The sequence below is a fragment of the Excalfactoria chinensis genome, chromosome 19, assembly GCF_039878825.1.
Source record: "Excalfactoria chinensis isolate bCotChi1 chromosome 19, bCotChi1.hap2, whole genome shotgun sequence".
NCBI lineage: Eukaryota > Metazoa > Chordata > Aves > Galliformes > Phasianidae > Excalfactoria > Excalfactoria chinensis.
This window is the reverse complement of record NC_092843.1, coordinates 7,745,731-7,758,941: the sequence shown is the minus strand read 5'-3', so window position 1 is coordinate 7,758,941 and position 13,211 is coordinate 7,745,731. Positions and strand designations below refer to the sequence as shown.

The window sequence follows — 13,211 nt, the reverse complement described above, 5'->3', positions numbered from 1 at the left end:
CCACACAGTGTCCATTTGCTCCTGGCATTGGGCGTCAGTAAGTGCAAAGACTCTGTTCGTTCTGTAACACTCTCATTTGTTGCTCATCATTAGGCTCCTTTCAGCCACTGCGCTGAGCACTGTAATGCAGGCGTTCACATGGCTTCCACAGCTCTGTGCACTGGTCAGGGCTGCCTTGGATCACTGCCCAGGCCCCATGGCCCCGTGCTATGGGGCAGATGGCCCTGCAGCACTCCAGGCTGCAGACAGCCAGGCCTGGAGGGGCAGGATGGGTCTGGGGGAGGATGGGTGTGAGAGTTGCTGGGCCTGAAAGAAAGATTCCTGCAGGACAGAGTGAGGCTTCGGGCTTTGGGCTGAGACCAGGAGAGCTCCCTGTAGAGCAGCTTCTGAGCACTGGGCAGTGCAGGAGCCACGTTGCAGAGGGGTTAACTGCAGGAGGGTCACCGCTGCCTGGTGCCTTGAGTTTCATCTACAGGCTTCGTGTTTTTTCTCCCCTTGCAGCAGGGATCAATTTGCTTACTACGGGATTTCCTGCCGGTTACCTTGACTGTGTCCCTTATTTCTCCTTGGTGAAGACTCGAACAAGCCGCTTGTGTTAGACACACAGAGAACCGTGAGAAACGGGCAGTGTGAGCGGCAGTGTGGTTTTCTCATTCTATTCAGCCCTTTGTATATTCAAATTCTTCCAGTTTCAGCTCTTGCTGTTCTGCCAGATTTCCATACCATTGATGGGTTTTCTGCATTAATAAGTTTCTTTCTCCTCCTCCCTCCCGTACCCTCACCACCTTTTTGCAACCGGTGAAAAGTTTCTCTAAGCACTGCCCTCTGCGTATTGATTTCCCTCTCCTGCTTGTCTAACCGGCTCTTAGATGTTTTATTTTGCAGAGTGTTAATAGAATTTTTCTCTGGCCGTTGCACTCTGTCTATTCAGGAGGTTTCAAGAAGTCTCATTGTGTCACCGGACTATAAAGGAAAGAGCCTATTCTTCTGCTACAATGGCTGCCCTACAAAATAACACAGGGTGGGGTAAACTCCAGAAGGGCAGAGACGGAGATAAAATGTTCTGACCTTAGGAAGCAGAAAAGATAACCAATTAGACATTGTTAGAAGGGCACCAGCTGGCTCCAAGAACACCCCCCTGATTATTGCTTGTTACTGGTGTGCTCCATCCAAACCTGACACCAGCTGCAGGAGCTGCTTCCCCTGCCCAGGGTTCTGGGCTCCAGCCTGAGGGTCCCAGCCACAATCAGGGGTCTCTGTGTCTCCAGAACTGGCACTGAGTGCAAGAGGTCATTCTTGCTGCCAGTGAGGCCAAGAGCTGTGAGAATGACAAGTCAGAACTGCTGTCTAGACGTAACGGTGGTGCAGAGATAAGTGATTGCGGTGGGTGAAGGGGAGCGCCGTCCTTATCAGCATCCCAGTATTGCTCAGACCTGTGCATTTTCTTCCTCCAAGTGATGAAAGGCAGCAGGACAAGTGGCTCTGCGCTTAGTGTGGTTTGGATTTCCATTGCATCAGCATCGTTAGGTCTCAGTGACGGTGGGCATTAGGGAGGCATGCTGTTCTCTGTCTCCAGCTGTCGCTAACACGCTTTGCAAAGCACTTTGCAGAAGTTAAGAGCAAGTTAACTGGAGACAGGTTTCTAAATGCACCCTGGTATAGCAAAAGGTTTTGCTGCACTGTGTTTTTGCTGAATCCTGGAGTGTGTTTTAATGCAGCAGTTAAGAGAGGCTCAAGCTGTGTTTTGCCACCTGCACAGAGCAGGCAGGGGCTGCTGGGATGGGAGGAGGAGCCCATGGGGGCATCGCACAAGCGAGGGGAGAGTGTAAGGATGTTGTGAGCCCTTCTGAGCTGCATGGTTTATAGAAATCCTGAATGCATGAAAATCTCATAGAAATCAGTGGGGAAAAAAAAAGGAAGAAAGATACCTTAAAAAGATAACCATCCCTGATGTACTGTGCAATTCAGCAGTGGTGCAGGTCTTCATCAGCCCTTGGTTTCAAACAAGGAGCAAAAAGCCTGGAAGTCTTTTCAGAGAGGTTGCAGGACCTTTCCTGCAGCGTGTGGGACTGACCTGCAGCCCCTGATCACCAGTTCAAAACGTGATGAGAAATCCCAGCCCAACAACCTTCTAAAATAAGTGTGAAATGTTAGGTGTGGCTGCACAGATTAAATGGAGGTGGAATAAATCATGCAAATAGTAATGAAAGTTGAAAGCAATTTGGTTGCACTTCAGTACGTTTCATCAGTCATCTCTCTTCTGAAGTGGAAATGCCAAGCCTGATGCGAATTAAACTTTCTCCCCCTTCCCTCTGCCCCCTCCTCCAGCTTTTCAAAGGGCCCTTTGAAACCCTCTGAATACCTTTCTTGGCTGACCAGATTTTGCCCTGCTCCCGCTCCTTGAAACCTCCCAGTTCTCAGCCAAGGCAGCAACTCTGATTTGGAGAAGTCACAAGCGTGATTTGCATCCATGATTCCTCCCTTGGCCTTCCTTTATCTCTACAAAAGGGAATGAGGCCCAGGTGGGGCATGGCAGCCTGGACGTTGGGCTTTGCAGGGTGTCAGAACTGCTAACGTTCACTTTTCTGCTTTAGGATCAGATATCAGCGAGCACACAGGTTGGAAGCAGCAGGTTTCCAAGGGGCAATGCTGACTCTGAGCCAGAGGAAGGAGATGTGATGCACCTGCACCGCCTGAGCCGAGGCCTCCACCATCCCGCTGTGTTTGTGTGCCTCTGCCAACCCAGCCGGGTGTGTTAAGCACGCCTCTCCCTTGTGTCTTGCAGGTAGAGGACGCCATGCTTATGTTTGACAAGACGACCAACAGGCATAGAGGTAAGAGAGCGGCAGCTCAGCCGTCACCTTTGTGGCAGTGTCGGTGTGCTGAGCACAGCCAAAAGCAGTGACCACGTGGCTAAACTTTGTGGAGCTAAATCAGCAGAGCTCCTCGTGCTTGGCACAGCTCCCTGCATCATGCATGTGTACGGAGGAAGGGCTGTGTGGCATGTAATGCCACATCCCATATGGGTTTTCATATTGGAGGTGCCTTTTGTGGTCAGCTGGCTGGCTTACCTTCGGGAGGATCACTGTCGGGCTCTGCACTGTCCCCAAAGGTGGTGAAGCCCAGTGCCAACATGTGGCACAGGGAAGGGAGCTGCATCAGAACAAGGGAGTCTCTGTGTCCGCACTGTTGGCCCCATGGGATACGCATCCAAGCAGGATCAGCCCCAGCCCTGCTGGGAGAACTGCTTACAGTCCTGTCCCCTGCACACTCAGCATCCCTGCAGTGCTGGTCTCTGTGCTACCCGCCTGCCCTGTTTGCAGTGTTCTCAGGAGAGCCATACTCACAGCTTGGGGTGCTGCAGGGCTGCTGGGTGCACACCAGGCATTGCCATGTGGCACAAAGGAGCTGGAATCCAGACATGCTGGTGGCACTGGGGGGTATTGGCTGCGGGCTGTTTTTCAGGGAACCTGTAGTGACATTCCCTGGCCCAGAGTAGAGCCTGGCTGTTGGCTCAGCTGGAATCATATACATATGGTTGTAGGAGAGGTCACCATATAGGAATACAAAGCATGAAGACCACAGCTGCGCTTCCTGGATCTGCCTGTGTGACAGAATGCACAGAGGCTGTAGCTGGGCAGTGGGTGTTGGGGTGGGCTGGGTGTAAAGTAGTAGGTTGAGACCAGGACATCAGGGTGCCGAGCCCTTCGCTGGGGTTGTGAAGCTCCAGGCTGCTCATCATGTGTCAATTACAGACTGAGCAAGATCTCCAGAAGAGGAATCCCATCCACATATTTCATTGTACAGATAAGGTTTCATCATTGCTTGTACAGCTCTGAAAATGAGCTGAGGATTGTTGCAGCGTTATGGCCATTCCTTTCAGCAGAAATAAATGATGCTGCGGTCCGGGTGAGTGCCTCATGCTGAGGAGCAGAGCTCCAGCAGAGCCCTGGCAGCTGGGGAGCCCCAGGGGCACAAGGAGCACTGTGCCACCATTCCCTCCCAGCAGGACTGATGGGTGCTGCCTCCTCCTGCTCTCACAAAGCATGTTTGGAGGCAGTGCAGCTTGTGGCTTCTGCAGGGATGCTCAGCTGGAGGGCTGCCCTCTGCCCCTCACACTTCGGCCATGTCATTGTCCACGCAGCAGCTCTCGGAGGGGCGCTCTCAATTGACAGAGCTGTTGTCTCAGCCACGGCTGCTTCAGCTTCCTGGTCAGCAGTGGTGAATAGTGAGTCAGTGGGTCTTTGTCACTCAAGGGCAGCCCTGCTGGGATCAGCCCAAATTCTTGCGGGAAGGAGCCAGCCCTGCACCAGGGGGACAGCACGGCTGAGCTCTGACCTTCACCTCTGCCATGGAGCAGGGGAAGGAAGAAGCAAGCATGACAACTCGGGAGGCGCAGCCGTCTTTGGCTGAGCTCAGCCCATCTCCCCAGACATTTTCTCCTTCCCCGTGCAGGTAGCTGCCACTAATCAGGCTAATGAGCTGCCGGGCAGGCTGTCATCGTGGAGCGGGTTCTGTGGCATCGATCGTTTATAAAATCACCCCGGATTTTACAAATTGTGACATTCTGATTGTGTTGGAAACACATTTAAAATGCAGTAGCATGTGAGCAGCAGCGTTAATAGCAATTCTTAAAACCACTTGTGGGTTGCAATCTGTATCGTCAAATTAGCCAAGGGAAAGAGAAATGGCAGATAAAATATCCACTGTGGTTTACTGTAGTTAGTGTATGCCTAGAATGATCAACGTGGGCAAGGAGAAGTATTAGAATTCACTCTGCTGCTGGAAGGGAGATGCATTTCCTTGCAAGCAAATGGAGAATGTTTGTTGGTTTAAGGCTGTCCCATGTGTGCTGTCCGTGCGCTCTGCTCGCAGTTGGTGTGGCCGTGCTACTGTGTAACCCCCACAGATGGAGGCAATCCCAGAGCTGCTCAGTGCTGAGCAGTGTTAGTAATGCCTTGAGAGACATGGAGGGCCCCCCCAAAGAAAAGGTTGACCTCACCGATGGAGCACAGAACTTTTATACCCTTTAAAATGTTATCAAGCAAACCACTTTGTTTCCTCTGTGATGTCCTTTTGTTTTCTGATACCCAGTCATTCCTTCATGGCCTGTGAAGGAAGTGAGAGTCAGAGCTGCTGCATCTCCTGCTTGTCTGCCTCACCACACTGATGGGCAGCTGTCAGTTCTGTGCACATGGCATGGGAGCAGCGCTCACTGCTTGGAGCTCTGTTGGTAAAGCAGTCTGCCCTGCTGGGAGCAGTGTCCTGCTGCAAAGCCTCTCCTCATGGCGTGCTCGCTGTTCTTAACAGTGAGATGCAAAGGGTGGATGTGTAGAAGGCCACTGTCCACATCCCCTTTTGTACGATCCCAGTTGGTTTTGGGCAGTGTTGGTAATGTGGAATTTCTGCACCCTGCTCTGTACTTCTGCAAGGAGAAAAAACACCGGAGTTCTGTAAGCGCTGTGGAAGATCACTTTCATCACTTTCTTTGCTGCCTAAAATTTCACAGAGCTGAAAATTACTGGGTCAGTCTTGAAAGGATTCAGTAATTGGAAAGAAGAACCGAGGGTGGTGTTATTTCGTTACCCTTGCAAAGAGCAGATAAAATCTTGAGTTCAGCATTAGTTATTGATCTTTGGGGTTGGAGGGAACCTTGCAAGTTGATGATGCCCTTCTGCCTTCGCTGCGCAGACAGCTGTGGGGTGCATCCCTGGGGTGCCCTGCACGGAGCTTCTGGCTGCTGAGCGAGGGCTGTGGGAGCAGGCTCATCTCCTCCTGGCCCTCGGTTCTTAGCAGAAAGGAAGGCAGAGTGCAGTGTCTCCTTATGGATGAATTTGCTTAGGAACCCATTCCTCTGCTTTCTCTCTGCAGCCATTAAGCATGTAGGTAGACAGGTGTCAGGAGAAGGTGATGGGGTGAGGGCAGTGCCCATACCCTGTGCTGCCTGCCGGGCTGTGTGCTGTGCTGCAGCAGTCCCACAGCTTCAGTGTGCGGAAAGGAAAATCTGAGAAAGATTTGACTGATTGAATCCCCCAAGTCGTAATTGCTGGTATTAAATGTAATGCTATATGTTTTCCAAAGCCGTGCAGCCCCCAGAGTTATTTTCATATCAATTAACTCTCACGTGGTTAAGAATGGCAGGGGAGAGAGGAGGGAAGTGACAGCATGTGATTTGGGCTTCTTTAATCTTAAAGCTAAACAAAATTAAAGAAAGACAGGCTGTCTGCATGACGCGAGCTGCATCCGGTACGTGGGTGCTCAGAGCAGCTCCCCAGTGTAGCGTGGGGCTCCATGGCCGTGCTGCGTGGCTGTGCTGTGTGGCCGTGCTGTGTGGCCGTGCTGTGTGGCTGTGCTGCGTAGCTGTGCTGCTGCCCAGGCGCAGTCCCTGTGCTCACTGCAGGAACAACTGATGCTGCCAGCGGGACACTGCCGGGCTCTGCCAAGGAGGGTGCTTTTCTCAGGAGAAAAACTGCCTTTTGCGTTGTCCGACTGCCAGAAGCTCAGTTCTGCCGTTGACCTCTGAAGTTCTAATCGACGTTTTTCTAGATGAGGTATAATTAAGAGTCACGGCAATTATTTGTTTATTGCTGTCTCTCTCAAGCAGAGCAAGGTCACGTGCGTTTAAAAAGACGTCGCTAAGCGGTTTTGAGGAGGGTGTTTAAAACATATAGAAGTGATCGCCTGCTTTGGTCCTCCAGAACACAGCTGTGCTGGCAGCAGCGTCCCGGCTGCACCGCGCCAAGGGGGCTGGGATGGAGCGTGCAGCCTTCAGAAGGAGGGGGCTGCAGGGATTGCTCCTTCTGGCTCGGACCTGGGGCCTTTGGAAAAGCATCCGCACCGGGGCTGGTATTTGTTCAGTGCAATGAGTGCTTTAAGAGCTTTGGATGAAAGGCATGACATAAGATATAAATGGAGGCGGCATTATTGTTAGCGCTTTGCTGGATGAGGATGGCTTTTATTCCCTTGTCACTTCTATCGCTTCGTAAATGAGCCTCTGGAGAGCTCGGCTGTTTGGAGCGCGGCGTTCCCGGCGGCGGAGCCCATCCCAAAGCGGCGCTGAGAGGAGCAGCAGCTCCGTGTCGGTCTGCTGCCCACACAGCGGGCTGGGGAGAGGAGCTGCACACGGTTTGTAAGCAAATATTTGCTTCAAAATTTCCAAGGAGGGCTGTGAAGATCAATTAGTTCATATTATTTACCATTTACAGACCTATCAGTGGAAGTGGTGATGGCTGAGCTGCATTGCCATCATTCACACCTATCTGTTGGGTTTGCAGTTATGACATGTGCCATATTAATATTTCATGTGTGTACGCTTTTAATATTACATCCTGACTTATAAATATTCATGCCATAAACCATATTAATGACAGCAAGGCTGAAGCAGAGCACTCCCAGCTCTCTGCCTCCCATCCTGAGGTCCGTCCCACGCTGGGTGGGATGCAGGAGCTGGGCTGTAGCCCATGGGTTTGGAATGACCCACATGGCCCTGCAGCCCACCCATGTTCTGCTCCATCCCCAGCACATGCCATGGGTCTGTGTGCTGTATCCCAGCCCTGCCTCCCGCACGGTGCTCCCAGCACTGCTCACTTCTTCTGTTCCAGCAGCTGCAAAGCAAGCAGAAGGGGCCACCAAGCCTTGTGTCCCTCAGTCCTGTGCTCTGCTTTCCTGACCGGCACCCATTGCTGCTGCATCGGAGCACCTTGCACGAAGTGCAGAAATAAATGCACTTAAGCCAGCATGAGCCCTGCATCCTGGGAGGTTCCGCTTCAGAGCAGCAGATAGGTGCAGGCCACGCTTCTCCAGGTGATTATGGGATGTCCCAGGTGGCTGCTGCCGCTCTGTGCCAGCCCCACACTGGGCAGCACCACCTGAGGCTCAGAGCAGTGGCCCAGCTGGGTCCTGCTTCTGTTCCTCCTTGCTCCATTCTGCACCAGTGATGGAAACTGCATCCGGAGGTTCAGAAAGAACCTACAGCTGCACTGGCCGGGACACACGGAAGGCACAGATGGTGCGAGTGCTTCTTCTGAAGGAGGGAGAGCTCAGCTTGCTGGTGGCACTCAGGGGATGACATGACATTTTTATTTTCTCATTTTACAAACAAATGCGGTAATAAAATGGGGAAAAAAAAAGAAGTCCCAGCAACCTGCAGTAAAGGTTGCAAACCCAATGCAGCAGTTAGCTGGGAAGTCTCCAGCTGCACAGTCAGACTCTAAGGTAGAGAACAACTTAGAACATTGCGAAGGACGGGATCTGTAACGCCCGTCCCAGAGGAGGTGTTGGTGGAGCTCTGGGCTGGGAGCCTCCAGAGGAACAGGGGCATTTCCATCCCATAGAGCCTCAGTTCACAGTCCCTGCCTCGAGGAGCTCCCATTCACTCAGTGCTGAGCAGTGTCAATGGCTTAATGTAATTAGGCTGCGGTAGCATTGGAGTGTGCAAAGTAAATCAGTGGAGCCTTTCTCATCTCTGGAAGGTTCTTCAGGAGCCTTAAAGTGAGGATTGTTCAAACATTTAAAACAGTTTTTGAATTATAATGGTTCTGTTACATGTCAGCACGCTGGAGCTGGGCTGGGATGAGTGCTTGCAGCAGGAGCAGCCAGAGACATCCTCGCAGCACTGAGAAGGCAGCGAGGTCATTTAATAGGACTGCAGTCCTGCTGTCTCCTTCCTCACCACTTCTGGGCAGCCAGTGTGAGCCCAGAGACGTTAGCAGAGGTGCCGATAATCTGCACATGGAAGGGAGCCCGCGCCGCGCTGACTGCTCGCTGGTGGGACCAGAAGCCTTCTGCCTGCATGGAGCAGCAGGACGAGATCAGCAGGTAGTGCTGCGGTCTTGTGGGACTGTTGGAAAATGTTAATTGCGGAACCAGGCCAGAAGCAGGAGGAGAACAAAATGCAGCATTTACATAGATGGGCAGTCTTATAACAGCGAGCAGAATTAAAATCAGCAGAGTGACCTTGAGAAAGCAGCAGCTATTGCAAAATGTGCGGTGGGAACACGGGGCACCCCGCAGTGCTCCGTCCTGCTACATTCTGTTCTGCTCCCAGTGCAGTGCTGGAAGCATCGTGGTGCAGCCTCTCAGTCCACACTGTGGGTGCAGATTTCTGATTCCTAACATCCATGCTCTGTAGCTGCTGGCTGTGATGATAAAGGTTTCAGAGCGTTCTGAATGCAGTGGGGACATTCCCAGCAGTGTGGGGGTACAAGCACTGCTCCACATCCCTCCCATTCTCTCCTGCTGCCGGCTGGTGCTGTGTGCTGCCATTGCCTTTCCTTGCAGAACAGCACAGCCGTGCTCAGAGCTCACAGTGATCTGCTCGAACAGCTAACATCTCCCCAGCCCCTGGAATCCAGCAGTTATGGTGACACAGTGCTGCTGTCCAGGCAGTTGTTGCCCTACAGTGAACAGAGTGCAGTTCCTGTGCGGGTACATTCCACCTTGACATTGCTCCTCTGTTAGCACCTTAGGGGCTGTTACATCACTGCCGTGGGTGCTGGGATGCTGGGCTGTCACTGACAGAGCTGGTGTGCTTTGCTCCACTGCACATCGGTTCTCTCTTACCTGTGCTCCAAAGTATCCTTCCCAGAACAACAGGTTTTAACTCAAGATTTCTTTAATTAGGCTGATAAATACATTCTGGCAAGGAGGGATTGTGCTTATTCTGTGTGTTGTGTTTTTTTACCTATGGCTGAGGTATGAACATCTGGTGCTTTTTTTTGCTGGGTCTGATAGAATAAAGAAGTTGAAGAACAGCTCCTTGCAAAAGGCTGCAGGTCAGCGGATTTGTTGGGGTTTCTGCTTTTTTTTCTTTTTTTTTTTGCTTCTAATTTATATAGTGGGTTTTGGACCAGAAGGAGCACCTTAAACAAACATGTTCATTTGGAGATTGTTCTGTTTAGAAACACCTCTGGATGCTCACAGCACTCAGCGGAGCAGCCAACAGGGGCACTGCCAGGGATGGGGCACCACAGCTCTGGGCAGCAGTGCCAGGGAAACCTTCCCCCATTCCCAGGTACAGCTCTGACCCATCCCCACACATCCCCAGGGAGAAGCCCGGCGAGGGGCTGTTCTGTGTGAGGGGCTGTTCTGTGTGAGGGGCTGTTCTGTGTGACTGCAGCAGCAGCTTCAGGGCAGCTGTTGGGTACCCCACAGGGCAGCAGCCTGCTTGTATCCCCGCGGTCAGGGCTTGGAGGCATCGGCTGCGGCGCAGGGTGGGCAGCACAGGGCAGGAGCAGCTGCAGAGCGCAGAGGGGAGCAGCTGCAGTAGGAAATTAGTCATTGGGTGAAGAAATGGATTTGATAAATAATAAAACAGTGGCATTAACAACAGATGCTTTCCAGGTCAGGTGACTTTGGTAGAAGAACCCAACCACTGTGGGCAGCGGTATGAAAAATAGGTGTCTGTATTTACTCATGGGTCCGTACGAAGAGGTATGTGACTGAGCCCACAGGGCGTGTGCCCCAGGTGGGTGCATGCAGTGCTTTGTCCCTGCATTGGGTGCCTGTGAGTGTCAGCTCTTTGCAGCCCAGCACCGATCTCTCCCTGAGAAAGCCCTGCTTGTTTTTATATTCCTACCTTTTCATTTTATTGACTGTTTTGATTTGTGAAATACCACGTCCTATACAATGGTTCCTTCATGGTGATTTAGTACGCTCCTCTTATCTTTCACCTCAAGTCTTTGATAAGAGTATTTTAAAAATGAAATTGCTACCTGTCACCATTATCAGCTCTCAGCTGCCTTCCGAGGGGAGGGGGTTACTGAGGGCACAGGCTTCCAGAGCCAGGGCTGATGGCACATGGGCTGCCTGTGGGGATGGGGCACAGGGCTGTTAGCGGGGCTCAGCATGGCGATGGGGCACGGTGACCAGGAACACCACAAGGGTTGGCACGGCTGCTCCTTGCCCTGTGGGCAAGCAGCACTGCTGTGTCTGGGTGCTGCCCTGGCGCAGTGGTGGTGTTTGGGTGTGGGGTTGCTCCGTTTGCCCCCAAAGCCATAAATGCCCACCTGGGGCTCAGGTTGTTGTTACCGACATCGCGACGCTGCTGCGAGACTCCTGTGTGTTCAGGTAATTGAAATGTTTGTGATGACCGTGCGCTGTGCCTGCCGAATGTCATTTATCAGTGGGAAGGCATCAGCAGTGGGAATATCAGTAAATAGAACTGTCTGACATGGCAGGTCATTTTTATTTTAATGTAGTAGATTTAATGAACTCTTGTCTTTATAATTCATGGTACTTGCAGAATGCATCCATTTCCTCTCCTTAATGACGTTCGTTACAGATCTGTCCTTTGTTAGAGGGCTTTATTACGGCTGTAGAGCTCAGCTCTCCCCGAGTCGCCGTGATACGCTCCCGAAGCACGGAGGGCCATGTAATGGATTGTTGCCCTTTACATTCAGAACTATTAGTGATAAACATGGCCTCAAACTTCCCCGAGTAGTTCATGCATTATTAATGGTCATTACGACAGAGTCTCTCTGCAGGTCGCTCACCAGCCCTGCCATGTGTGCGAGGGACACCACCGTGGGCCCTTGTGTGGTTGGGTCACAGCAGTAGAAGTCCCCATATCTGCCATCGAGTGATTTAATAGCATTTGTGTCCAGCCTAACCCAATCTGCCTCACCTTGCAGAGAAGGAAAAAAATAATCCTGCATCAAAATTACTGCTTTTGGAACTGTCTTGTCTCTTTTGAGTAGGAACTGGAGACAACTAGACAAGCTTCAATGAAAGCGAATAAAGAAACATTACTTTCTGAACACAATCTTCTGTTACCAGTCACTTTTCAACAGACATTCAATCAAAATGCTAATAGCAAAGGCAACAAGGGAGCGAGGTTATTGTAATACTAATTGATAGGCTGTGGGGATGGGTTGTGATAAGTGCTGCTGAAGATGTATTTTAGAAATATGATTCTCTTTAATTACAACGATACTAATAAAAAGGAACAAATGATTTAATGATAGTTTTCTAGGTAATGGCTTAAAGATTTTGTTCAAGTTATTTTGTAGTCTTTAAAAAAAACAAAAAAAAAACAACAGAAACGATGAAATCACCTTAAAAATAAAGCTGTCGTGGAAGGTAGTGACTTCATCCGGACTTGTGTGGCTATTTTGCATCAGAATTAACTCTGTCAAATATGAAGCTCTTGAATAAGAAATCCAATCATTTATTTATACAATAGACTTTGCTGGAAGCCCACAGTGGAAGGCACGTTGCACGTAGGAATGCATTTACTATCTAATGCATAGAATAATTAGGATCAATTATGCGGGGGGTTTAGGATGTCTTGCAGGAGGGGCAGGCTGTGCTGCGGGGTGCAGGTCTGGCTGTGGTGTGGGGTTTCTGCCTGCTGTGTCCTGTGGGAGCTGAGAGGAAGGGCAGCTCGGATTCAGCTAATTGTCGATGGATTAATTGATAGTGAAACAAAGGCGGCTTATCCGAGTGGAGAGGTGTTTTGCTTTTGTTGATATGGGTGGGGGCTTTTCTGGGGCAGGAAGGATGAGCTCTCCTGCCTTTCAATTTGTCAGGCTCTCTCTCACAGATCTGCCACAGAAGAAAGGGTAATTAATAGGCTTGAAGTCATTTCCGATGTGTCAGTATTTCTGCCTTGCTTCCAAGTGATAATGTTCGCTGGCTCGAGGCCTCCAGGGAGCCTTCCATCTTATTAACTTGTCTGGGAGAAGCAGTGAGTGGGGACAGCTTGGGCCAGTGGGTGACATGAAATAAGGATTTGTGGTGTAGTGAGCTGTAAACACTGCAACCGATTGAGTAAAAAGTGGGAAGGAGAAAAAATAAAAGAGAAGGGGAGAACGGTACTAAAAAGGCACTCGTCACCGGTCCAGCAGCACCTGGCAGGGGATGATGTGCGTTGTTTGGGCTGCCCTGCAGCAGTGACCCCAGTACTGCACACTTCCCAGTGCCCACATTAGGAGCTGGAGTTGTGGCCCTGCATCCAACCCCCCCGATGTGTGCCGATGGTCTTCAGCCCCTTGTTGGCTGCTGTGCCCTGCTGCGTGCACAACATCACCAGACCAAGACTGGGAGGGGAAGGAGCAGCCCTACTGTGATGCCAAAATGTGTACTGAGGGTTTTGGTGACTGTTCCTGCTGCACAGCTGTGCTTGGTCCTGCTGGGTGTGAGCAGAGCTCTGGGGCAGCACCCAGGTGTGGTTAATCCTGCAGATGAGAAGTCAGGTGGCTGCAGGTGGGCTC

The 13,211-nt window shown here is 51.2% G+C and overlaps 1 protein-coding gene across 25 annotated transcripts in view; it reads left to right on the top strand.

The window, feature by feature from the left end:
• Positions 1-13,211, top strand: part of MSI2 (musashi RNA binding protein 2) — a 188,725-nt gene that overhangs the window by 111,254 nt on the left and 64,260 nt on the right. For all 25 annotated transcript variants that reach the window (XR_011905629.1, XR_011905627.1, XR_011905628.1 and 22 more), the window contains one exon: positions 2,786-2,834. Coding sequence is in view for 17 of the 25 variants with exons in the window: in XM_072353736.1 (XP_072209837.1) it covers positions 2,786-2,834 (49 nt within the window). In the remaining 8 variants the exon portion in view is untranslated. The remainder of the gene's footprint in view (positions 1-2,785; positions 2,835-13,211) is intronic.